Consider the following 27145-nt stretch of genomic DNA (forward strand, 5'->3'; position numbering starts at 1 on the left):
CGGAGGCTTCGGCCCCAACCTCTGTATTTGGAGCGGAGGTCTCTGCACCAACCTCTATAGTGGCCGGCGCTTGTAACTGCAGGCACGGCTCCCACTGATTTCAATGGTGAGCCTTGCCAGTTACAGGGCAATTTTAAGACTATGTTCACATGTGCCGCAATTGCTGCAGAATTTCCACACAGAAGATCCAAAGCATTTACAGTAAAATCCAAGTGGAAGAGATTTTAATAAATTCCACACAGAATGTCAATTTATGCTGCAGATTTTCTGCATGAATTTCACCTCTTCAATCAGAAGGCAAGATCTATAGAAGTTACTTTGCGATTTTATCAAATTACTTTTCTTGCACCAATCTTACATTATAGCCTGTATTATAGTCCGGAACGGTATTCACAATCCTGGAGTCTTCATAACTGACATTTTCCAGCACTCTTTGCTGTCTTGATGTGCTGTGTGCACTAAGATTGGAATGGCAATGAGTGTTAAGAAATGTATTGTTTATTCTGTACAGTTATTTGATTTCTGGGGAAAAAAAAAAAAAAAGCTATTCCACTGCACTGTAACAACTCAGCTAAGGCTCTGTTCTCAGCCTCCGACACAGACCCGGCATGCAGGGCCTTTTCGTCCACTAAAGCCCAAGACAGTTGCCAAACGAACCCCATTACACTCAATGGGGTCCGTTTGGTTTTGTCATAGAATTGAACCATTTAGCCAGGGGATTCTGTTTTCCTGCTCTCGTAATGGAGCAGGAAAACAGGATCCCTAATGCAGATTTGAACATAGCCTTCACTGTTAGAGATCTGTTTTACGACAAGATACAGAGAATACAGCCTGCATCACTGATTCACACGTATTGTGGCTGACCAAGTTCGCAGTGGCAGGACACTTTCAGCCGGACAATGCACCGTACCACAAAAGGCTGTGCAGTCACGGATTGGTGGTTCAAGGAACAGAACAGCGAGTTTTCTTTGCTTCCCTGACCTCTACATGTCCCCCAAAAAGAGCATCACTATGTGGGCACGCCAAGTATTCCTTCCATTCTAAACTTAGAATGGGCAGACTACTTAGTACGCCACTCAATGCACTGTAGAGGCCAGTTTGAGAACAGATACCAAGGGAATGGTGGGGATGATGAGGATGAAACTTGCATCCTCAGAGTCAGCTACGTTGAGCACATAATCTTAGCTTAAAAGGGCTCAGAGTTTTTGACAGATTCCCTATAAGTAAACTGCATGGCCATTAACCTACAGCTAGTGAACACTTAATTCATTAGCAAGAAGCACAACCTGCATTATCAGCCGGGGTCCCAGAGGCAACTGTGCGGCATCCGTAGCTACACTTCGCTGTACCGCAACGCTGTTCAATCAGTGCTCACAGGGTCAGAATGTGTAGAGAAAAACCCCAATGACAAGGGAATAGTTGTAACCAGTGAACAACTGTGTGCCAAGACCAGCTTCTGGGTATAAATCCAGTAAATACAGCGAATGAATGTAAAAACAATGACCGCTTCAAAAGAAAACTTATTTATTAATCTGCATTGGAGACTGATAGTTGCAACATACAGATGTATTACGTTCCTGGGGATATATGGCATCACTTGTGGCTTTACTACTCCCTTATTGCAAATAGTCTGATCTGAATATTGCCAGTCATTGCGGTGGAAACAATAGTGAGAGACGATTCTGAGAATCAATAATGCGTCAAAATATAGATTACTTCAGCCAAATGTACTTGTCCCCCAGATCTTCATTGTATCCTCTTGCATATTTTCTGCCTGCTTGCTGCAAAAGAAAACAGCAAACTGGTAAACTGTTGCTCACTTAAAAGAAGTCCCCCCCCCCCCCCCCCCGCTGCCCCCAAAAGAAAAAATTAGGAAATCTGTGTCCTATTTAGAAAGTGACCTAAAGAGGAGTTTTGATCTATATAAATAAATATACACGAGTAAAGAACATATAGGCGTCTGGTTGCTCACAAGTATTTTTATACAGTTAATCTTAGACAGCACCCTTGTTTAGGAAGGAAGTCCAGTTAAGAAGTTTTTAGAGGCTGCATCCGCATTCCATAATCTAAGCCACAAGATACGGGGTGTTACCACAGTGTTTTCCCGAAAATAAGACCCAGTCTTATATTTATTTTTGCCCCAAAAGAGCCACAGGGTCTTAGTTTCGGGGGGGTGTCTTATACTCGCCTAACAGGCGCTGTTCAGGTCGCTCTGGCAGGCTTCCGTGTAGTCCTCAATGCCGACGGAGCAGTTCTTGCTGGTGATGGGGCTTGAATACTCTGCCTCCAACAATGGCTGTCATTGGTTCATCGAGCGCCGGCTCTGATTGGTTCAAATGCACTGCCTCAGCCAATCAAAGCAATCGCTTGCTGGAGGCGGGGTATTCAAGCCTCGTCACCAACAAGTGATGCTCCTTCCTCATTGAGGACTAAATGGAAGCCTGCCGGAGTGCCGCAGCTCAGCGGAAGGGACCCAGACGGCACCTGCTAGGTGAGTATACTTTTTTTTCCCCCATGTAGTGTAGGTAGGGCTTATTTTGGGGGAAACATGGTATGGAGGCAGCTGAAAGACTGGCAAAATCCAGGGAGGCCTCACAAACATTTTCCTGCCTGGCCAATTTGATGTGCAATATCTGCCAGTTCTTCCGAGGAAGAACCCGAGAGAATGCCGCAGTGAGTTAATTACTTGGCCCAGGTAGAAGCAAAAAGTGGTCAGAGGGCTGAACCCACCGCCTCGAGGATCTATTGGCCAGCGATTCCAGCTTCTACAAAAAGAAGAAGAGGTGTCTGCCATAGGCAAAGTAGTGTATTTTGCCAAACGTAACACTGGAGGGTCTATGGAGGGAGATGATACCCATTTCTCTATAGACTCTTCCGGAAAGGGGTACATAATATCCAAGCGCTTTGGTTTAGCGAATTGCTTGTCCGGCGGATTCCATTACCTAGTCAGGACGTCCTTAAATTCCTTGTTAGGAGTAAACACTTTTGGAGAATGCTTTGGACGTCTGAAAGAGACAGCCCCCTACAGTCGTTTCTGGGTCTGGATCTTACACCTGAAGAGTATCCTTCAAGGCAACTATTAAGCCATTAACTGTTCCTCTAAGGGAGTGCGCTTCCCACGGGGGCTGAAGAGTATGATGAGGCTGATGACTCAGGGTAGTCGCAAGCGAGATGGCATAGGCTGCTTTATGGGTCTTGCACGGGAGGAGTTGTCTCCTTAACACAAGTGTGGAGGTGGCTGATGGAAAGACTTGTTTAACATATCGATGACCGTCTTGGACACTTTGATAAGGTCCAGGACAGCCAGTGACAGAGAGGGTGTCCATTCTGGTTCAGCGGCCGACTGGGTTGGGGGACCAGTAGATGGTAACCTGTCGATGGAAGGCAGTTAGCGCAGAGTGGTTCAGACTGGGCGCAAGCAAATTTGGTGTTACAGCGAGAGCACGCAAAGTGTGTGGCTCTGACTATGGTCAGACATTGTATGACTGTGATAGACATGCTAGTGCAGTGAAGGAGGTAGAGATAAGAGGAGATATTTGCCAGGCAGAGCTTACCCCATCTGGAGCAGGTGAAGACAACACATGAGGCTGAGAAAGAAGGAGAACGGACCTGGAGGTGGGCAATACACAGGGGGAGAGTAGGAACGAATAGAAATGTGAAGGAAAGGCACCCAAGGCCCTCCCCTAACGTGATAGGCTGAGAGGGTGCCTCTAAGTCCACCACTGCAAGGAAAGCCTCCCGATTGGCCACAAAGGCGTTTGCACGCTCCCCCCCCCCCCTTCCGTACCAACCTTCTCTTGAGTGCGGAGGAAAAGCTGCAGACTGGCAGAATAGAAGACCCAACCAGTGCCGTGAGCCGGAGCCAGAAGCGCAGTATGCTCCGATGCGGCTTAAAGGGGTTGTCCCGCGCCGAAACGGGTTTGTTTTTTTTTCAATAGCCCCCCCGTTCGGCGCGAGACAAACCCGATGCAGGGATAAAAAAAAACAAACCAGATAGTACTTATCCGAATCCCCGCGGTCCGGCGTCTTCATACTTACCTTGTGAAGATGGCCGCCGGGATCTTCACCCTCGGTGGACCACAGGGCTTCTGTGCGGTCCATTGCCGATTCCAGCCTCCTGATTGGCTGGAATCGGCACACGTGACGGGGCGGAGCTACGAGGAGCCGCTCTCCGGCACGAGCGGCCCCATTCAGCAAAGGAGAAGACCGGACTGCGCAAGCGCATCTAATCGGGCGATTAGACGCTGAAGATTAGACGGCACCATGGAGACGGGGACGCTAGCAACGGAACAGGTAAGTGAATAACTTCTGTATGGCTCACAATTAATGCACAATGTATATTGTGCATTAATATGGCCATACAGAAGTGCTTACCCCACTTTGTTTCGCGGGACAACCCCTTTAATGCAAAGGGAGAAGAGCAATAGCGGCATGACCCCCATGCGGCAACAACGAATTGAAGAGCCGGTGGAGGGTGGGGAGCCCTGGACACATGCAGAACTCCCAGCAGGCAAGTAGCATAACCTGCATCAGGAAGAAGGGAGGAATCTGCGTGCAGCAGGCCTGCAAATGGGGAGTGGGAAGAAGGGCAGTCGAAGGCTGCAGAACCATGGCGGCAGCATGGGAGCACCACCACAGAAGGTGTGGGCAAAGGGAGCATCTGTATACTTACCAGGCTGCTATACTCACCTATATACAGAGTATGGTGTTGGAACTCCAGTAACTGGTGCTCCTAAGCTCACCAACCTTTGTGGAGAAAGAATGCTCCTTCTCTTCTCAGGGTAGGGCATACAACAGGATGGTTAACTCCACGTAGATAGCCCTCCTTAGTGGAGTGTGGCGGCATGACCCCAGAAAGGAAACACCAGTGAAGAAAAAATAAAAAAGGGCCCGCCTCCTATGGGCACGAAGCTAAAAAACTGATTAGCTTGGTGCCTGTAGGAGAGTTATAGCTGGTAGGAGGAGCTAATACTCTTTTACTTAGCATCTGCCTCCTAGTAGCAGCAGCTAACCCAATGGTATTCAGCTGTCTCCCTGAATGACACGGACGAGAAATTTCAATACATTTTTACTTGTTAAAAACTGGCTCTTTTGGTATGCATGTAAATGATTGTCATAGACATTCTTCTATAGCTGGATCATCAATGATTAAGATCAGGTCAAGAACTCTGAACCACCTTTAAATACACTCGCATATGAATTTTAAAAAAGTCTTTTGCAAGAACACAAAATTATTAGTAATATGTAAATATCAGAAAAAAATAACAGGCTTCTTACATTTCGAAACTGGTAATACAACTTGTCGTACGCTGATCCATCGATTGTGACTTCTGGGACGAAGATGGGTCGGTTAAATAGGTCAACAATATTGTATCTGTCCTGGACCCTGGAATTAGGACAGCACAAGAGACATAATAGTAAACAGGTATAATAGTATACATCCTCAAATCCTGCAACCGTTTATATGTAGTTGGGAAATTGCATATATATGTAAATACATTGCACAAGTTCAGCCTCCCTCAGTCCTAAATGTAAGATATAGTGAAAGGTAATGCAAACTATGAGACTTTGTGGTCAGATCTGCTGCAAGAGAAAATTATCTGTCTCAAACTACGGTCAACGACCCCATTCTTCTATTCTATAACAATGCATTTTGCCATTACTACAGTACCATCCAGACGTTTGGAGACATCCCATATTTTAGACAGCAAATCACTAGTCAAAAACATCTCTGGGAGGTTTTCCCAGCAATGTAAATAAAATAAAATGTTGATCCACCGCATGTCGAGAATATGCAAGGCTGTCATACAACAAACGGTGGATACTTAGAGTAGTCCAAAATTTGAAGTTCGTTCTAGATTCCAAAAGACAATCAAAATATTGAGCTGTTTTTGGTTAAACCCCTACGTTCCAAAGAATCAATGTTTCTGACTATTTCTTCCCAACTTAACACTTTTAAATGGGCTTTCCAAACTTCTGAAAGGGCACTGTGCCTTATGCTGTAGATGAATCACTGTATGCTATGGGACATCTTTTCTCATATGAAAAAGTGACCCCTAATACGTTGTCGAAATAGTTGGTCTTATCCCGTATACGGTCCCCGAATATATGTATCACATCGGTGTCTCCAATCTGCAGCGCCAAAATGAAAAATCCAAAGTTTAGCAACCTTTAGTTGACACAACATTCCTTGTGGAAGATGTACCAAAACTGGTTTAAAAGAAAAGTGAAGTGGTTGTCCATGGCACCTATCAAAAAGAAATTAGAAACCAAATTGCTTCCACTAGTTTTGATACATTTCCCCCATTGTTTTTAATAATTTCCATCAGTCACAAAGACAGGAAGCGAAGCATCAGTATGACCACCATTGCACTCACATAGGGGACTCGGAACCCCCGTTTAGGTATAGTTTATGGGTCAACGCCTTCTAGTGCAACTTCTCTGAAGAAAGGAAGGAAGATCCTCATTTGAGGCCTGCATCTTTTTTTCAATCAAAAGCTTTTGTACGAATTCAAGAACCAATTATCCATCTATCCACGGTGAAAACAGACCATAAATACTCACAGTTTACGTAAATGATGGAAGGTGTCATCACTCTGCTCTGTCCATGGACCTTTAGTAGTTTTTACATATTGAATATCTTCAACAACCTGTAAAATCGATACAACTCAGTAGAACTAACACACCAAAGAAGAGCTAAATACACATTGTAAAAACTTTCTAGCAACTGTAAGAGGGATTAGTGTTTTGGGAATGTGAACAGTAGCGAGATATTTGACATAAAATGCACACGGCTCAGACAGAAAGTGTGCCCAAAGCAACCAAACGTGATTGTTCTCAGTAAGAGAAACAAAGAAATCTTGTAGGTATGCTACCTTTTAATGGCAAACAAAAAGGCATGACGTTCTAGAGAGCTTTCAAACCCATTTATGGCTCTTCTTCAGGGTTAATAGAAAGCCTGATGAGCCCCAAGTAGGTTTGAAAGCTTGCCATAACATCATAAAAGGTGTATAGAGAGCGCCTCAGGAAATAAATTCTTTGGACAGACAAAAAATATATGTAAAGCAACCGTCAGTGTGGGCAGTTGTAGAAAAACCCTTTGTTAGTACTCAATTCTTCATCGATCCTTCTTGATGCAAGGAGAGCTGCAGAAAAAAGCTGGGGGGTTCTGAATGATCAGTTCTCCCCCAGATAAAACATAGAATAATGTCAAGAAAAAGGAATTTCTGCGCTCGTATGAAGAGAGTAAAAAGGAAAAAGGCGTAAACAACTCCCATATGAGTAATGGCAAAAGAAAACTTACTTGAAAAGGAGGGGGATGTGATCAGCAGAAGCCCCCTCCTCTGAGTGTCATCCACAAGTATCCAAGTACACAGACTTCCACGGCTTGAGAAAGGTGCGTGTTTATGCATCGAAACGCGTTGCCACCGAATAAAGTCTTTTCCTTTAGTGTACACGTGGGAGTCTGTACTTGGATACTTGTGGATGACACTCAGAGGAGGGGGCTTCTGCTGATCACATCCCCCTCCTTGTCAAGTAAGTTTTCTTTTGCCATTACTCATATGGGAGTTGTTTACGTCTTTTTCCTTTTTACTCTCTTCATACGAGCGCAGAAATTCCTTTTTCTTGACATTATTCTATGCCATAACATCATGTCTTTTTATTAGCCATTAAAGGGTATCATATCAATAAGATTCATTGGTTTCTTTAACTAAAAACAGTCACATTTTACTCTACTGGCTAACATGGTACCAAACTTTTTTCTTAAAGGGGTTGTTTCGAGGAAGCAGTGAAATTTTTTTTTTGCCCAGTCCCCCTTATTAAGCATACATTACTAATCACCCATATAAATGACTTTTCTAGCCGGTTTCTACTTTCAGTTCCAGCGTTTCAGCAACTTATAACAAGTTTCCCCAAGATGGCCGCCGGCTCTTTTCCCGTCGCTTGCTGTAGCCCGACGTGCGCGCTCCCGAGACGCTACCAGCTGTGTCTCCCTGACAACCAGACGCCCCGCAGCCGCCGACTGAACCCACCGCGGCCGCCGACCACGGCACACGCTCTTGGGCCACAGTCACCCACCGCCAGGCAGCAGGTAACCGGCGCTACGCCCCGGGGCCACAGCGGCAGGCCCCGGGGCCACAGCGGCAGGCCGTCACTCGTCACCCCCATCAGTCCGTCACCCATCACTTACCTGGGCGGCTGGGCGGCTCTGCACCTTCCTCTAAGAGGATGGTAGCAGAATGGCCGCTCCAGCGCACTCCCGAGAAGTTACAGCTCGTCTGCGCAAGCGCAGAAGAGCTGTAGCGGCGAGCACACTGAAGCGGCTCAGAGCAGAAGACCGGACTGCGCAAGCGCATCTAAAAAAGCAAGCCGCCAGCGAATTTAGACGGAACCATGGAGACGAGGACGCTAGCAACGGAGCAGGTAAGTGAATAACTTCTGTATGGCTCATATTTAATGCACGATGTACATTACAAAGTGCATTAATATGGCCATACAGAAGTGTATAACCCCACTTGATTTCGCGAGACAACCCCTTTAAATCAACCAAGTTATGGTGCCAAAAGAAAAAAGGGTTGCAATTTGTTACGCAAGTGGGAATTTGTGCAACAATTTGTGACTTTTTCAGCTTTTTGTGTCGCTCTTGCATCTTCTGTTAAAAAAGTAGGAGGGGCTTGTCTGGAGGTGGGCCACCCTGGACCAACAGAAACTGGTGTAAATTGTACCAGAAATGTACGCCAGGTCCAACCAGGCATACATTCCTGTGGAACTGCATGGAGCAGTCAAGAAGAGCTTAATATATGAAGAACCGTGTGCAGAGGGAAATCATATTAAGATGAGTTGCTGGTCTTACTAGATGACCACCAGTGTTTTTATATTGTACTTGAACATATACTGAATTCACCCTAAACAAATCCATTTTTTTTGGCACTTTCGAATGTACTATTTTTTCACATATTTCTAACCCATAAAGTCAAGGACCTGTGCTGACCTGACATTCTAGCTACTGAACACATTTAAAAAGGGAGAAGTACTATCTCGGCCAAACCTAGCCGTTGATTTTATGTGCAACCAGGCTGGGAGCAGTGGGGGCCACAACTAAAAAGACAGTCGCAGGTTCAACAGGTGGAACATATCCAAGTTTTATGGCATATGTTGTAGATATGCCATAAATGTCGACCTTTTAAATGCACAATTTTCAGAGTCCATACAAGGAAATGCCGGACAATCAGAAATCACTAAACCGTAGGATTCTCTGTTAGATTTTTACTGTATTTCTATTAAAGTTCCTTTTCTCCTTACCTGATCGACGCCCTCTGCTTGAACCTTAGTGTACTGCAATACTTCTGAGGTCTCACTATAATGGGGAAAAAAAAAAGAATAGGATCAGCAAACAATGGCTGCACAAGCTAGGAGATCCGCAGCCTTATGGGGTCTTATAAGATTCTCACCTAATTTGTGGGAGGAAGGAGGATTTGTATGCATCCTCAATATTCTGCAGGTAAGATAGCTCCACTTTCTTCTCAGATGCCTAAAAACACAAATTTGGCTGTGAATCTGAAAATATAGATGCTAGAAGACCTTACATCGGGTTACTGAAAAGAAAGAGAAAAAATATGGCACGTTTACATCTCCTTTTTCCTGTATTTTCTTGTACACATCAGCCGCTGGGACATCGACATACACAACTATGTGTGGAGGCAGGAACTCATCAATGCTCACGTCCTTGATCTCATTATAATGTTTTACACCTGAGGAAGACAAGGAGGATTAGAATTGAGATTCTTAAGTAAAGACTTGACACTTCTGTACCATTTACTTCAACAAAAGTTTCGTCGGTATAGTAGAGGAAGGCCACCTTCACAGAAAAGTATTTGTCAGTATATTGCTTTAAGGCCATTTACATGGAGCAATGGACGCTCAAAAAAAATAAAAAAATAAAAAAAAGCCCCACTAAAAAGCGATTGTTGGAGCGATAATCTTTGGATCTAAACACACAGCCATCGTGCACTTTTTGTGCACTCCTAGCTGATAGTTAAATTCAGGCCAACCTAAAAATCGTCCTTCAGCCTTATCAGCAGTTCTCCACAGGGAGTGCTGATAGCACTGTTTCCCGCTGGAGAACCAAGGAAGTGGATGCAGATAAGAGCCCTCAGGTTATTAACTGCTTTCAGCTAAAGGCCCGTTTACACTGGACGAGTGTCAGGCAAACGATGCCCGACACTCGTTCCTGTGTCTCTGCACTCCCGTGCTGCTGCATGGGAGCTAGCACAGCTGGCTCGCACACAGAGCGGCAGCAGGGGGGTGGGGGCAGTGCAGGAGATTTCTCTCCTCTCACTCCTCCGCCCTTCTCCATTTAGATACACAGCGGCCGTTCGCTATTGAATGGCGGCTGTTTAAACTTAACGATGAGCTTCATCGCTCATCTTTTACTCTGCATAAAAGATGAGCGATGAAGATAATCGCTCATTGTACAGTTCAAACAGCCGCCGTTCAATAGTGAACGGCCGCTGTGTACCTCAATGGAGAAGGGCGGAGGAGCGAGAGGAGAGAAATCTCCTGCTCTGCCACCCCCCCCCCCCCCCCCGCTGGCTGCTCCATGACCCAGCCAGCTGTGCTAGTTCCCAGGAGCACGGGAGCGCAGAGACACAGGGACGAGTGTTAGGCATCGTTTGCCCGACACTCGTCCAGTGTAAATGGGCCTTAAGACTTTATTTGCACGCTAAACAGCTCTTAAGTAGCCGAGTAGCTACTTAATAGTTTATGCAAAATTATTGCTTAAAGCGGTCACTCAAACAGTCGTTTGAGCGCTCATCGCTCCGTGTAAATGGGCCTTAAGTATTTGTAAGTCAAAACCAGGAATGAAACATAGTAACAGTTTGTAAGGGTGTAAAACAAACAAATGTCCCACTTCAGCATATTATCTTGCAATGTTGATCCAGGGAAGCAAACTCCTCCCAGAAGCTGGAGGGCAATTTTCCTCAGTTTAGGGGGGAAAAAAATTTCCTTCCCAACTTCAAATCAGAATAACTCCATGGATCATCAACCCTTCTGAAGTATACGGAAATGCTGCTGGTCTCCCTGCAGTGTTTTACTCATTTTACAGACATGCGCTCTGCCAGCAGGGGGACTGCGCATGCTCACATATCACATGTGCAGTATGACTTTTTTTTTTTTTTTAAATCCCCCGCTATGTTTCAGAGTCTGGAAACGTATGAAAACACTGTCCATACACATTGCGCGCGGATAGTTTCATATGCAGCCCATACAAATGTATAGGGCTCATACTGCACATGTATGCAGAGAAATACAGCATGCTGCGATTTATTTCTCTTGTGTATTGACATGCAGTGTCCACACGTCGGTGTGCATGAATCAATGAAAGTCTATTGACTGCATTCACTGCGTTTCACGCGTGAAACATGGTGAAAACATGTTCGTGCATAAGAGCCTCAACATGTATTACTACTACACTCTCAGGCCCTTTTTGAAATCTTAAATTCCACATCACCACATCTTCAGGAAGAGAGATCCATAGTCTCACTGCTCTTACAGTAAAGAACCCCTTTTATATCGGATGTAGAAACCTTCTTTCCTCCAGACACAGAGGAGGCCCCGTTGAAAGGCCTTATCAGACAAATGTGTCCGATTAGGACATGTGAAAAGCAGACAGATCTAAATATATGTCAATGTGACATCCATGTGTTTCAGGTGTCTGGTTTTTACTTCTGTGTGTGATTCATGTTTTTGGGTTGTTTCTTTTTTGTACACAGAACAATATGTCCTCCAATATATTTATACATTTTATTAGGTCGCCCCTCAGCCGTCTTTTTTCTATAATAAATAAACCCTCATTTTGGAAACCTCTCTGGGTATAGTAGTCCGCCGATTAATAAACTGAGAAAAGTATAATGGAAAGTATTTCCACCTTTTCAATGTAGGATCCACTTCTGGTTTTGACTTCGGACCCTTTTATAATAATAATTATTATTATTTGTATAGCGCAAACTTATTCTGCAGCGCTTTCAGCGCTCAAACGGACCTTTCATGGAGTTGTATACGTACCATGCACATAGTTTACACAAAGTGATGATCGTTTAGATCGCTGGATCGTGCAAATCTGAATTTAATGTAAATGTTGCCAGTAAATGAATGACGAACAATAAATTTGTTCACTTATTTAGTTTTTGTAGGTATAAAATTCGCCCGAGGATCGACCTGTGTAAGCACATCTGCCTGTTTACTGTGAACAGAGGCGGGCGACCGGAAGCAGTCTCTAGCCCGCTCCACCTCCATTTACTGAGTAATCATCGCTGGTACAACTATCACCCAACAATCGTTCCCTGTAAAAGGGCCCTTACACATACGGACACAAAACACTGACCAAAGTGCTGCTGCGTGAAAGCAAACACAGGCAGGGCTACAGACTTTTTTGTAGCCCGACTCACATGGAATTCATTGTATTCCTCTGGACTGCAGCTGAAGCTTAAAGGGGTTGTCCCGTGAAATCAAGTGGGGGTATACACTTCTGTATGGCCATATTAATGCACTTTGTAATATACATCGTGCATTAATTATGAGCCATACAGAAGTTATTCACTTACCTGCTCCGTTGCTAGCGTCCCCGTCGCCATGGTGCCGTCTAATCTTCAGCGTCTAATCGCCCGATTAGACGCGCTTGCGCAGTCCGGTCTTCTGTCTTCTGAATGGGGCCGCTCGTGCCAGAGAGCGACTCCTCGTAGCTCCGCCCCGTCACGTGTGCCGATTCCAGCCAATCAGGAGGCTGGAATCGGCAATGGACCGCACAGAAGCCCTGCGGTCCACCGAGGGTGAAGATCCCGGCGGCCATCTTCGCACGATAAGTAAGAAGTCACCGGAGCGCGGGGATTCGGTAAGTACTGTGCGGGTTTTTTTTTTTAAGCCCTGCATCGGGTTTGTCTCGCGCCGAACGGGGGGGCTATTGAAAAAAAAAAAAACCGTTTCGGCGCGGGACAACCCCTTTAACTGTTAAAGCTGAACGAATGAGATTTTTATAATCTATATATATATATATATATTTATTTTTTTTACATTTATTTTAGCACAAAATGCATTCGTTTGACTGTATTACGGATCCTCATGTTAACTTATATGCCTAGGTGTATAAAGCTCAAACGGACCTTTCATGCAGTTGTATACGTACCATACATATAGTTTTATTGAGAGCATAAGCAAGAGAGGCAGTACTTCCATGCCTGCTAGAGGTTTAGGGCTCACGTCATGGGCGTGTTTTCATTGTGTATTACACACGCAATGTATAGCCGCAAGACACGCGTTGAATGGAGTCAATGATAATAAATGGACTTTCATTGATCCAGTCACATGTGTGTAAACACTGTATATAGATACATGCGGGAAATAGCTCGCAGCATGCATTATTTCTCGGCGTACCACGCAGCGCGAGCCATATTCTTTTCTATGGGCAATATATGCAACGCTGTCCTTATGCAATACATTGCGGATGGGCGGCGATTTATACGCAACCCTGCTATGAAACAGAGTGGGGAAGACAGAGTCACACTGCGCATGACCGTGTGTGTGAGATACGCAGTTATGCGCAGTACACTCGCTGCCCATACGCATCTCTGCTGGCATCACACAGACCAGTAAAACCCCCGTGGACATGAGTCCTTATAGTAATTCCACAGAGACTTCTGGTTTAGCATAAACCTTACATAAATGCACGGAGGTAAATCAAGCCATGTTTCAGCTGGACTCTACTCACATTGTTTGCGGATGTATTGGCTTTTGTACATGGCGTCAAGGAAAACGTGATCACTGTAGGGGGAACGCTCCAAAATCACACCTTGACCTAAGAAGAAAACAAAAAAGAAGAATACCCCAGTCATTTACATTGCATCCTTCTACATTACTAAAACAGTTCTGTACTTCCTAGAAGACTAAAAATATCTTCCTCCGACTTTAGGACCACAGAAACTCATTTTCACAGCACAGGTAATGTAGTAGCATCGAACTGTAACACACCCGAGCCCTTATCTCCAGAGTCGGGGCCACTCTCTGACTGATCGTGTGGTCCCTAATGGTAGGACCAAAACTAACATTTCATTGAACCAAGATTACCAAATACAGATCCGGGTTGTCTTGTGCCTCAGCTGTCAGCATACACATGTATTGTGCCCCATACTACAATATGTGTAAGTAGACTGGGCACTACATGGGACAATCTTTACTACTACTTACTTAGCATTCCACTCACTAAAGATTTCCATCTAGTGATCATATGAAACATTGTTAGGTCAAGCATTAGAACACACAGGTCACTAGACAAACTTTTTTTTGCTTATATGCAAACCTGTCTAGCATCAGTATTCAGTACATAATTGGACTACTTATTGCTTTCAATCTCATGCCGAATCCCATAGTTTTGAGGACAAGAAGCCAAAAATTTTAGCTTAACCTCTTGTTTTTGGTCACAAATAACTCTTCTAAGTCCACTTGTCAGTAGCAACTATTGAGGTCCCAGGTTTAAGGAAAAACCCCATTAAACATCCTGTTCCTCATTCTTAGTTTAAGTAAGGCTCAGTTCACATCTGTGTTTAGAGCTTCAGCCATAATCCAGTTTTCCCGCTCGGTTTTAGGAGCAGAGAAAAGGAAATAAACATTTCTATTCCTTCTTCCCCCAGGGGCTTCAATGGGGTTTAAGAAGAAGAAAAAAAAAAGAAAAGTTTTTCCTTTTGCTTACTTTCCATTAAGTTTTTAATGGCACAAATAGCGCAGTCTGCAGCACTATTAGTTCAGTCTAAAAGACAGAAACCTATTGGAATGGAAGCAAGAGGAAAGCTCTTCATTTGCTTTCCATAATTTAAAATCCCCATGCAAATCAATGGGGAGAAAAAAAAAAGAAACCGTTTATTTCCATTTTAATTCCATTTCTCTGCTCCAAAAACGCAACAGAAAGAGAATTGTGACTGAAGCCATAAATGTAGATGTGAATTGAGCCTAATAGTTCCAATCTGCATTTTCAAATTAAGACCTACAAAATTAGCAGTTTATGTGAGAAAATTGATCCTTGTCCATATAAAGGTGAAAAGCAGCCTAAGGCCTTCCTCACACAGGTGTTACCCGATTTAAATCGTGGCGCTTTGCCATGTTTTACTTTTGTTTTCGGTCGCATCATTGAAAAAAACAAAAACAAAAAAAAACAAAAACACGCGGCTGCCTGAGCGGCTCCATTCAAAACAATGGAAGCGTGATACAGTGATTAGCGCAGTGCTAAAAGCGCAGCACTAATCGCGGTAAAAAAGGTCTGTGTGACGGAGGCTTAAACTAGAAAGTTTCCCTCCCAGATTATTTAGTGCACCATTGTGATCAAATATTCTATTTTGCCTTCATTGTAAAGACTATGGGGCACATTTTAATTTATAGAAAGATTGGCAAAAAAGGGCAAAAATTAATGACTTTTTGCTTACGTACTGTCTGCGCAAAAATTTTTTATTTTTTTTTTTTAAACATAATATTAGCATACAGCCCTCAGCAGATTCCCTTAATTGTGCTTTATTTCCCTATAAAGGCTTGGGCTGTTCATCAGTGAAGAAAAAAGAAAAATCAATTCTTTTAGCTAAACACTGATCTTTAACCCTTTGTCAAAATTTTAAAAACACACACACACACACACACACACACACACACACACACACACACACACACACGATGTGGGCAGGGTTTGTATGCATCGGGCTCGGCAGCTGACACCTAGCTGTAGGGGCTGGGATTGGAGATAACTTTGATCCCAGCTATAAACCAGATAGGTGCCGCTGTCATTTCTGACAAAGACACTTACAACGACCCAACTGTGACGCGATCGTAGTAGAAGACAAAACAAAATAGCTACATCTTCAAGGGGTTAAATTAATCCCCCTATGTACCTGTGCTCAGCAGATGATTGAGGGCATCACCGTACTGCAGCATGCGCATACAGTACATCCATATCTGCAAGCGGTAGGAGTTCCCATCTGCACATTTGGGGTCCTCATAGAACTTGTTCAGACTGCAGTGGCCTGTGAACTGGTTTCCCAGGATGCTCCCATCACCGGTGTCTTTGTGTAAATAATTCTGATCGGCTTCCGGCATATATTTCATACCTGTGTAAAAGAAGAAAAATTCAGAAAGAAGAAGAGGAGACGCTGTCCACTAGTGAGGCAGCAGCCGATGGATCTGAACCACACAAGTATCATCTGCATCTAATGGTCTCACCCAGTTGTTCGGCCAGCACCTTAGCAAGCTTTCCTTTGCCAGAAGCCAAGTTTCCATCAATGGTGATGATCCTGCTGTTGGGCCCGAACCGTTTGCTGGTCCTTTCACCCAGCATGTATGCCAAGTAGCCATATTGCAGCCGGTGTCTTGAGCTGACATGGAGCTGGGCCTGTGTTATACCAAAAAAAATAGTTAGAAAAAGTTATTAAATTGTTTTAAAGTTGGCTTTCCCTATCAGTATGTGACACATTGGCACTGGAATGCTGTAAAATACAGCCCAGTGATAAAATAAATGGAAGGTAACTGTATCTGTGAATGAAGCGCCTGTACTTTATTTCATAGGTATAAAATAGTAGAAAATAATCAGGAACAGTAAAAATCTTTAGAATTAAAGGGAACTTGTCAGCGGGTTCATTCTGCCTGAACCGCGGTTAGCACAAACCCCGGCCAGGTATGCCTATTTCTCCTGCGTATGTGATATTCTGAAACACTGCAGCGCTCCAGAATATTCACGGAACGAAGCTCCAAGTCGAAAAAGCTGGCTGCGCAGACTTCTCCCTGCCTGCAGCATGCACAGTGACAACTCTCTCCCATTTTGAGTGCTGCCAGTCCACATGCTGTGGGCCGGGAGAGGCCAGGACGGCCCACCTCTTTGACTTAAAGCGCCGTTCCAAGTAAAACTTCAAAGTGTGAATATTCTGAAACGTTTCAGACCACCACAAATAAGGAAGATGGAACAATACCTCTGCAGTGCCACCTACTGGATGGCAGTACTCCAGCAAATGAATGTCAGACCCTTCATACAAGCCTTTATGTAAGCCATCCAGTAGGTGGCGCTGGAGGTATTGTTCCATCTTCCTCATTTGCATATTTCCCAGAGGAGCAATATGACCGTATAAGTCTCTTCTTACACCTACTAGGTGCTCTCCCTAAGGAGAGAGGATACCCTTCCCAACTTTAGATCACCGCTTACACTGGGTAAATGGGCATACCTGTCCTAGGTTCCTTCTGACCGTGGTTCAGACAGAATGACCCCGGTGACAGGTTCCCTTTAACAAGCCAATTAAATTACATTGATGAAATAGTGTCGGTTTTAGTTGCCTATTAATAGGTATTACTGGTTATCACCATGTCAGGTCCAAAGCTACAACCAAACGACTGAAATGCAATGCAGCAACTACACTGTATTGCAATACCTACTGACCATATAACTGGGGAAACATGAAGCAATTACTTTGAAGTGTCTTGGGATACAGGCCTCAGTGGTAAGGACACCCTGGGAACACATAATCCCATCCTGCAATATACCATGCGATAACGCATCATGATATAGCTGTAGTATGTCACTCCACTCCACTCCACATGGAGATAAAGCAACTGTAGGGACACAATCAATCCTAACAGCTTCACGAATATTCATCACGCTCATTACTAATATTCTAAATGGGCCGTCCCATCAAAATGATTATTTATAGTCAAAAGAGGTTGTCCAGTTGTAAACAATTTATGACGTATCCGTGGGATAAGTCCTAACCAGTAGATGAGCGGGGTTCTGTTGCTTGGATCTCTTACAAATCAGCTGTTTGCTGGGCTGGTGTACTGAACTGAATACAGCAGAAAGTAGACAGCCCCATTCTTAAGCCCTATTTACATGGGATGACTGTCAGGCAAATGATGCCCGACACTTGTCCCCCCCGCATGTACTGCTTTTGCACAGGAACGAGTATCGTTGGTTCACAGCGGGGCGGTTGGAGGAGATTACACTCTTTGCTGTCCCCCGTCCCTCTCCATTCACTGCAAGCAGCGGCTGCTCAGTACTGAATGGCTGCTATTTACACTGAAGATCATCGTTCAGCGTTTAGGCTGCATAAAATTCTGAATGATGATCGTTCAGTGTAAACAGCAGCCTTCAGTACTGAATCGCCACAAGCGGAGGAAAGTGAGATATGAAAACTCCTCCTGCCGTCCCGGACCCTGCCGACCACTTTGTTAGAGAGCCAGCGATACTCGCTCCTGTGCTACTGCACAGGAACGAGAACACACAGGGACGCGTGTGGGGTAATGTTTGCCTGACATTCGTCCCGTGTAAATGGGGCTCTGCTGTAGTGGCCAGGCTTGGCAGGCAAAGTTCAGTAGTACTAAAGTGGAAAGCAAAGTTCCCATTGAAATGAATGGAAACTTTGCCTGGAACTTAGCCTGCCCACTACAGTAAGAACGGAGCTGTCTGCTTGCTGCAGAATTCAGCTTGGTGCACAAGATCACTGGCCTGGAAAGCAGTTGATTGACAGGGGAACCCAGGCAATGGATCCCGCCAATCTACTAGTGAATACCTATCCTGAGGATGGGCCATCAATAGTTTACAACTGGTTAACCCCTTTGCCTTTTTTTTTGTATTTACACATAGGCTGCTCTCACATGTGTTCAGAGAACGCCGCACAATACCGCAGCATTATACCGCGATTTCGCCGGGTGTTTTTGAACACCTTACAGCATTTGACCGTGTTTTTTTTTTAATATACCTCATCCTTGTGACGGCTGATGAGATGAATAAAAAGCACTAAAACGCACAAATAAAGAGAAAATAGCGCTCGAAAATCACGGCGTTAGAAACGCTGGTATGCAAAGCCCCATTGAAATCAATGGTAACATTGTGCCGTGGTTGGTGTGGTGTTCTGAACGTCGCGCTAATCGCAGTGAACAGCGTCCTGTGTGAGAGCGGCCTTATTAAAAGTGAGCCTGTCAGCACTTAGGAGCATCTAAAACCTCCTACAGCGACAGCACACTGAAGAACAGACGCTTCCAAAACTTATTTTACTACGATGTCTGAAGACAGCAAGTCCTGAGAAAGTATTAAAGTTTCCAGTATGGCGCGTTATTGGATGCCGACCGGTCTGGTGGACGGACTGGACCGCCTCTGCTGTCTGGTTTTGTTTTATAAAGTCGCCCCTCTCTGATGATGTGGATGATGTAGGAGATCCACAGGATAGTCAGAGTTTCTCGCACACCCCCGCAGGTCATCAGCCACATATGCGCAGATCACGTGGCCCTTTGGTGGGCAGATTCAGCGCATGTGCAGGTACGCATTTCCCAATGGATGCACAAAAAAGGTTGCTGTCGGCGTACCTCATCAAGGGGTGGGGGTGTGGCTTGCTGTCTGTGTACTTAGCCCGAGAGGGGGCCTTCTTGGTTTGGGGGGGGGGGGGGGGGTGCTTCTTGGAGGCGGGATCAATGAATTCCATGACCAGGGAGGGATCTTTTGCTGGCGGCTAAGGACTGCAGGAATCGCGCTGGAGCTCTGGAAAGCAGTGGGAGGAACCTGGACCGAGCCCGCTAGGCCGGTATAATAAGACACCCCCCCCCCCCCAAAATAAGACCTAGTGCTTCTTATGGGACTTATTGCGAAAAAAAAACGAATATAAACAACAGGGTCTTATTTTCGGGAAAACATGGCACTTAGCCTAAGGCGTTATTCTTCACACAACACGTGTGTCCATGTGAAGATTTGTGCGATTCGGCACATTGACTACTAGGGTCCGTGTGCCGTCCGAGTCTATAGTGGACTGAAGATACGATCGTGTGTCTCAGGCCTTAACAGAACAGTTCTTGCTAACAAAGGAAATAATCCAGGAATTAGAGATGGCAGCTCAAGGAACGGTCACTAGCAGCGGGTGTTCTGAGCGTCCATCAGTAAGAGGCAGACCCCTGTAAACAGGAAGTACAATATCCTAATAAAAGTAAGTGAATACCCGAGCAAGAACCAGAAGTAATGTTTATTTCTGGATGTTAATACTTGGTGGAGCTCTCCGTGGCATACTTTCTAGTGTCTGACATGTCAGCTTGTATTTCCCTCCATTCATCCTGCAAACATCTAGCAGGATCTCTCAAAGTAGATGGACCCTGTTCATACTTCCTGACCCGTAGGGTTCAGGTTGGAGCTCTGTGCAGGCCGCTGCAATCACATAACACTAGAGATGAGCGAGCGTACTCGGAAAAGCACTCCTCGCTCGAGTAATTTGCTTTATCCGAGTATCGCTGTGCTCGTCCCTGAAGATTCGGGTGCCGGCACGGAGCGGGGAGCTGCAGGGGAGAGCGGGGAGGAACGGAGGGGAGATCTTTCTCTCCCTCTCTCCCGCCCGCTCTCCCCTGCTCCCCGCTGCGACTCACCTGTCAGCCGCAGCGGCACCCGAATCTTCAGACCCGAGCACAGCGATACTCGGATAAAGCACATTACTCGAGCGAGTAGTGCTTTTCCGAGTACGCTCGCTCATCTCTATATAACACCCATATGCTCAAACCTACGTAGAACAGAGTGTTTCGTCAATCCATGAAACGTTCTTCCCGTTGCTAAATTGTCCGATGACGCTACTTGCACCATTGCAGACGGGGCGATGTATCTTCTAAGTATTACCATGTGCAAATAAACACTACTTCTGATTCCTGCTCAGGTGTCCAATAACTAATGGTGGGATAGCGTTGTTGAGCCACTAGGAATGCTCTTGACTGATGCTTATGCGTATACTACAGCACTGACCACACCGACAGCTACACACGTGTACTATAGCGCTGACCACTGTGTGTGTGTATATACTACAGCACTGACCACACCGACAGCTGCACACGTGTACTATAGCGCTGACCACTGTGTGCGTATACTACAGCACTGACCACACCGACAGCTGCACACATGTACTACAGCGCTGACCACTGTGTGTGTATACTACAGCACTGACCACACCGACAGCTGCACACGTGTACTATAGCGCTGACCACTGTGTGTGTATACTACAGCACTGACCACACCGACAGCTACACACGTGTACTATAGTGCTGACCACTGTGTGTGTATACCACAGCACTGACCACACCGACAGCTGCACACATGTACCACAGCGCTGACCACTGTGTGTGTGTACCACAGCGCTGACCACTGTGTGTGTATACTACAGCACTGACCACACCGACAGCTGCACACGTGTACTATAGCGCTGACCACTGTGTGCGTATACTACAGCACTGACCACACCGACAGCTGCACACATGTACCACAGCGCTGACCACTGTGTGTGTATACTACAGCACTGACCACACCGACAGCTGCACACGTGTACTATAGCGCTGACCACTGTGTGCGTATACTACAGCACTGACCACACCGACAGCTGCACACGTGTACTATAGCGCTGACCACTGTGTGTGTATACCACAGCACTGACCACACCGACAGCTGCACACGTGTACTATAGCGCTGACCACTGTGTGTGTATACTACAGCACTGACCACACCGACAGCTGCACACATGTACCACAGCGCTGACCACTGTGTGTATACTACAGCACTGACCACACCGACAGCTGCACACGTGTACTATAGCGCTGACCACTGTGTGTGTATACTACAGCACTGACCACACCGACAGCTGCACACATGTACCACAGCGCTGACCACTGTGTGCGTATACTACAGCACTGACTACACCGACAGCTACACACGTGTACTACAGCGCTGACCACTGTGTGTGTATACCACAGCACTGACCACACCGACAGCTGCACACATGTACCACAGCGCTGACCACTGTGTGTGTATACTACAGCACTGACCACACCGACAGCTGCACACGTGTACTATAGCGCTGACCACTGTGTGCGTATACTACAGCACTGACCACACCGACAGCTGCACACATGTACCACAGCGCTGACCACTGTGTGTGTATACTACAGCACTGACCACACCGACAGCTGCACACGTGTACTACAGCGCTGACCACTGTGTGTGTATACCACAGCACTGACCACACCGACAGCTGCACACATGTACCACAGCGCTGACCACTGTGTGTGTATACCACAGCACTGACCACACCGACAGCTGCACACATGTACCACAGCGCTGACCACTGTGTGTGTATACCACAGCACTGACCACACCGACAGCTGCACACATGTACCACAGCGCTGACCACTGTGTGCGTATACTACAGCACTGACCACACCGACAGCTGCACACGTGTACTATAGCGCTGACCACTGTGTGTGTATACCACAGCACTGACCACACCGACAGCTGCACACGTGTACTATAGCGCTGACCACTGTGTGTGTATACTACAGCACTGACCACACCGACAGCTGCACACATGTACCACAGCGCTGACCACTGTGTGTATACTACAGCACTGACCACACCGACAGCTGCACACGTGTACTATAGCGCTGACCACTGTGTGTGTATACTACAGCACTGACCACACCGACAGCTGCACACATGTACCACAGCGCTGACCACTGTGTGCGTATACTACAGCACTGACTACACCGACAGCTACACACGTGTACTACAGCGCTGACCACTGTGTGTGTATACCACAGCACTGACCACACCGACAGCTGCACACATGTACCACAGCGCTGACCACTGTGTGTGTATACTACAGCACTGACCACACCGACAGCTGCACACGTGTACTATAGCGCTGACCACTGTGTGCGTATACTACAGCACTGACCACACCGACAGCTGCACACATGTACCACAGCGCTGACCACTGTGTGTGTATACTACAGCACTGACCACACCGACAGCTGCACACGTGTACTACAGCGCTGACCACTGTGTGTGTATACCACAGCACTGACCACACCGACAGCTGCACACATGTACCACAGCGCTGACCACTGTGTGTGTATACCACAGCACTGACCACACCGACAGCTGCACACATGTACCACAGCGCTGACCACTGTGTGTGTATACCACAGCACTGACCACACCGACAGCTGCACACATGTACCACAGCGCTGACCACTGTGTGTGTATACCACAGCACTGACCACACCGACAGCTGCACACATGTACCACAGCGCTGACCACTGTGTGTGTATACCACAGCACTGACCACACCGACAGCTGCACACATGTACCACAGCGCTGACCACTGTGTGTGTATACCACAGCACTGACCACACCGACAGCTGCACACATGTACCACAGCGCTGACCACTGTGTGCGTATACTACAGCACTGACCACACCGACAGTTGCACACGTGTACCACAGCACTGACCACTGTGTGCGTATACTACAGCACTGACTACACCGACAGCTACACACGTGTACTACAACGCTGACCACTGTGTGTGTATACTACAGCACTGACCACTGTGTGTGTATACTACAGCACTGACCACACTGACAGCTACACACGTGTACTACAGCGCTGACCACTGTATGTGTATACTACAGCACAAGACACATGTGTATATTTAGGCGCTGTGTACACTGACACTCTGTATGTGTATACCATATATGTCAGGAACATACTAGGTACATTACAGCGCTGGACACGCTGCCAGCCGTACATGTGTACCATATATGCCGGGTACATTACAGTGCTGGGCACATTGCCAGCCGTACGTGTTTACCATATATGCTGGGCACATAAAAGGTACATTACAGCACACTGCCAACCGTACATGTGTACAATATATGGCGGGCACATACTATGTATATTACAGCTCTGGGCACACTGCCAGACTTAAGTGTATACCATATATGCTAGACACATACTAGGTACATTACAGCACACTGCCAGCTCTACGTGTATACAATATATGCTGGGCACATACTAGGTATCTTACGGCACAGTACTAGCCGTATGTGTATACTATATATGCCGGGCAGTTACTAGGTACCTTAATACTATATATGTTGGGCACATGCTGGGTACATTAAAGCACACTGCCAGCTCTACGTGTATACTATATATGTTGGGCACATGCTAGGCATCTTACGGCACACTGCCAGCCGTATATGTATACTACTGTTTATATGCCGGGCAGATACTAGGTATATTACAGCACACTGTCAGCCGTACATGTATACTATATATGCCGGGCACATACTAGGTATATTACAGCACACTTCCAGCTCTACGTATATACCATATATGCCGGGCACAAACTAGGTATCTTACGACACACTGCCAGCCGTATGTGTATACTATATATATGCCGGGCACATACTAGGTATCTTACGGCACACTGCCAGCCGTATGTGTATACTATATATATGCCGGGCACATACTAGGTATCTTATGGCACACTGCCAGCCGTATGTGTATACTATATATATGCCGGGCAGATACTAGGTATCTTACGGCACACTGCCAGCCGTATGTGTATACTATATATATGCCGGGCAGATACTAGGTATCTTATGGCACACTGCCAGCCGTATGTGTATACTATATATATGCCGGGCAGATACTAGGTATCTTACGGCACACTGCCGGCTGTGTACACAATTACAATGTGTTTTTAGTAATCACATATACCTATGGAGGGTGATCCGAACAGGCAGATTTTATATATATATATATATATATATATATGTGTGTGTGTATAGTTGTCCGCAGCCCCCCCGTACTACCGGTGACATGGCAGGACTCCCGCACACCGGGGACACATTACACCTATTCCCCGCTCCTCACCACACAGAGGACGCCGGATCTCCCGGTCACCGACAGGCCACGGAGCACCGTCCTCCCGATCATCTCTCTGCCCTTCCCGGGACAACCTGCGCCGGGGTCCTCCCACGATGGACGCGCGGTGATGACGTCAGGGCCGCCCGCGCTGCCTGCTCCCTCTCGCTAGTGTTCTGCTGGCTGCTGGGGCTCCATATGGAGTCTCAGTCCCCACATCAGAGCGCATCTGTCAGGTAACTGCCGGCCTGGCAGGAGAAGGTGCCTGTATCTACAGTGCCTAGTGGAGCGTCCTGTGATGACAACCTGCGATCCATGAGATGACCCAGAGCAGTGGCAGCAGGAGGGCTGCGAAAACTGGGTTTTCCTTTTCATTCCCTCATTAAATGATGCAACGTTTCGACCTCTGTGGCCTTTGTCACTCTCCTGCAGTTTCATACTTTAACCCTTTAAGGACGTAGGACATTTTTCTTTTATACTTTTAACATTTCTAAGTGGAGTGAAATGGGGAAAAAAATTCACCATCTTTGAGTGCGTCTTGTTTCTACGGCGCCCAAACTGCAACAAACATGACCTGATAACTTTATTCTATGGGCCAGTACAATTACTACGATACCAGAGCGGAGCTGCTTATGGAAACCGCCGATACGCAATGTATTGTGTATGTACAGCATATCATCCGCTGCCCATACAAGTGTATAGTGTGCTGCCATTTATTTCTCCTATGTATCAATGCGCAGTGTCCGCACGCCGGTGTGCAGAGATCAGTGAAAGCCTATTGACTCTCATTAACTCCATTCACTGCATAACCACGTATTCGTGCAAAGGTAAATTTTTATTAATGAACCATCCTCATGGTGGGTCATCAGTACTTGATCAGCTGGGGTCCGGTGCTTGGGACCCCCAGTATCCTGCTGTTTTAGTGCCCATTGTCACCAGCAAAACACACGGGTATAGAGTGGAAGCTGATCACTCTGACCCCTGTGTAGTTGTGGCGCTGGTTATTGCTGGCACAGCTGGCACAGATTCTATTGAGAGCTGCATCTGCACTTATCAGCGCCAGAACAATCTGATTTCACCCCCTACCCCGTGTACTTTGCTGGTGGCAGCGGTATCCAACAACTGATCAGTCTGGGGATCCCAACTATTGATCATGAGGATAGGTCATCAATAAGATTTGCCTGGAAAACCCCTTTAACGTAACCAGGTCATTTCTTTATAGTAAGGGCTAATGCCCACGGTTGGATTTCCGCCACGTTACACCGCAGTTACTAGGTTCTATTGAACCTAATGGCTCAATGTTCACGCTGTGGAACTCCGCAGCGTGAAATAACCCGCTGTCCTATTTGCCGTGGGAATACGTGCGGCCGGCTTCCATTGTAGTCAATGAAAGCCGGCCGTCAAGCTACACTTCCACTGTCGCACAGCGGAAGTATAGCATGAATACGCTTCCCCACCCACTGCCGCTGCGTCATATGACACTGCTGGCGCACCATGCGGGGCTCACACAGCGGATCCAGGAGGTGAGCATGGGGTCTTTGGGGGGGGCGCCGTGACAGACTCTGCGGCAGTATTCTGCTGGTGGAGTGCGTCACGGCCGTGAGCATAAGGCCTAAAGGTGTTTTTTTAAAATATATATATATAAATATTGTTTAATCGCTGTATAAATTTATTTAAAAATATAAAAAATATATAGCTTTATCTGAATATGGTGAACAGATAGATAAATACTATTTTAGGGTTTCTCTGTATGATTAAAAAAATAGAATTATTTTTTTTAATTACTATTTTATTAGTTACAAAGGAGCCCAATAATTTGAAAAAGCCCCCAACGCATTATATATGTAACAATAGCGAAAAAAAAGGGAAAGTCCTATGTATCACAAAAAGTTGTAAAAACAACTTTAATAGGATACAAAATAAAAAAGTTATAAAAGTGTCTGGCCATCATATGGGTTTTCAGAGTTTATAAAAACTACTGAAAAGTACCTGAATGTTCAGCAGATGATGCCACTTGTAGTAGTTGTTTCATTTGTACTGTCTTGTCCAGCTCTGTGCAGACCCTTTTGAGTGCTGATTAGAGTTGAGCGAACGTGCTCGTCCGAACTTAATGGTCGTTCGAGTATTAGCGTACTCGATGGTGCTCGTTACTCGAGCGAGTACCACGTTGTGATAGAGAAAATTTTATGGCCTCTCCCCGCATTACCACTTTCTGCTGTGACGTGCCAGCGTGTGCACGTTTACAGTAGTATCTGGCTGAGAGAGAGAGAGAGAAAGAAAACGAGCTCGTCACCCAGCAGGTCCATTGCAAGAATGCTCGGGTCTCCCATTTACTTCAATGGGGTTCGTTATTCAAACAGAGCTCTCGAATATTACGAAAAACTCGGCTCGAATAACGAGCACCAGAGC

General features: G+C 46.0%; 1 protein-coding gene across 1 annotated transcript; it reads right to left on the reverse strand.

The window, feature by feature from the left end:
- Positions 1–1507: 1507 nt before the first annotated feature.
- NDUFA10 (NADH:ubiquinone oxidoreductase subunit A10) lies at positions 1508–24885 on the reverse strand. The gene is made up of 10 exons (XM_066575715.1): positions 24746–24885; positions 16255–16423; positions 15927–16142; positions 13766–13852; positions 9631–9752; positions 9453–9532; positions 9304–9358; positions 6565–6650; positions 5278–5386; positions 1508–1781 (listed from the first exon to the last, which is right to left on the reverse strand). The coding sequence occupies exons 1-10, from the start codon at positions 24806–24808 to the stop codon at positions 1713–1715; spliced, it is 1056 nt and encodes a 351-aa protein (XP_066431812.1). The 5' UTR covers positions 24809–24885; the 3' UTR covers positions 1508–1712.
- Between the last annotated feature and the right edge of the window lie 2260 nt (positions 24886–27145).

This window comes from Eleutherodactylus coqui, chromosome 8 (assembly GCF_035609145.1).
Source record: "Eleutherodactylus coqui strain aEleCoq1 chromosome 8, aEleCoq1.hap1, whole genome shotgun sequence".
Taxonomy (NCBI): domain Eukaryota; kingdom Metazoa; phylum Chordata; class Amphibia; order Anura; family Eleutherodactylidae; genus Eleutherodactylus; species Eleutherodactylus coqui.

Coding starts and splice junctions, on each gene's coding strand:
- NDUFA10 (XM_066575715.1), bottom strand. CDS start 24,808: ATGATCGGGAGGACGGTGCTCCGTGGCCTGTCGGTGACCGGGAGATCC. Junction 9,753..13,765: donor CCAATACATCCGCAAACAAT/GTGAGTAGAGTC, acceptor TGTCTTCCTCAG/GTGTAAAACATTATAATGAG. Junction 9,359..9,452: donor TCCTTCCTCCCACAAATTAG/GTGAGAATCTTA, acceptor TCCCCATTATAG/TGAGACCTCAGAAGTATTGC.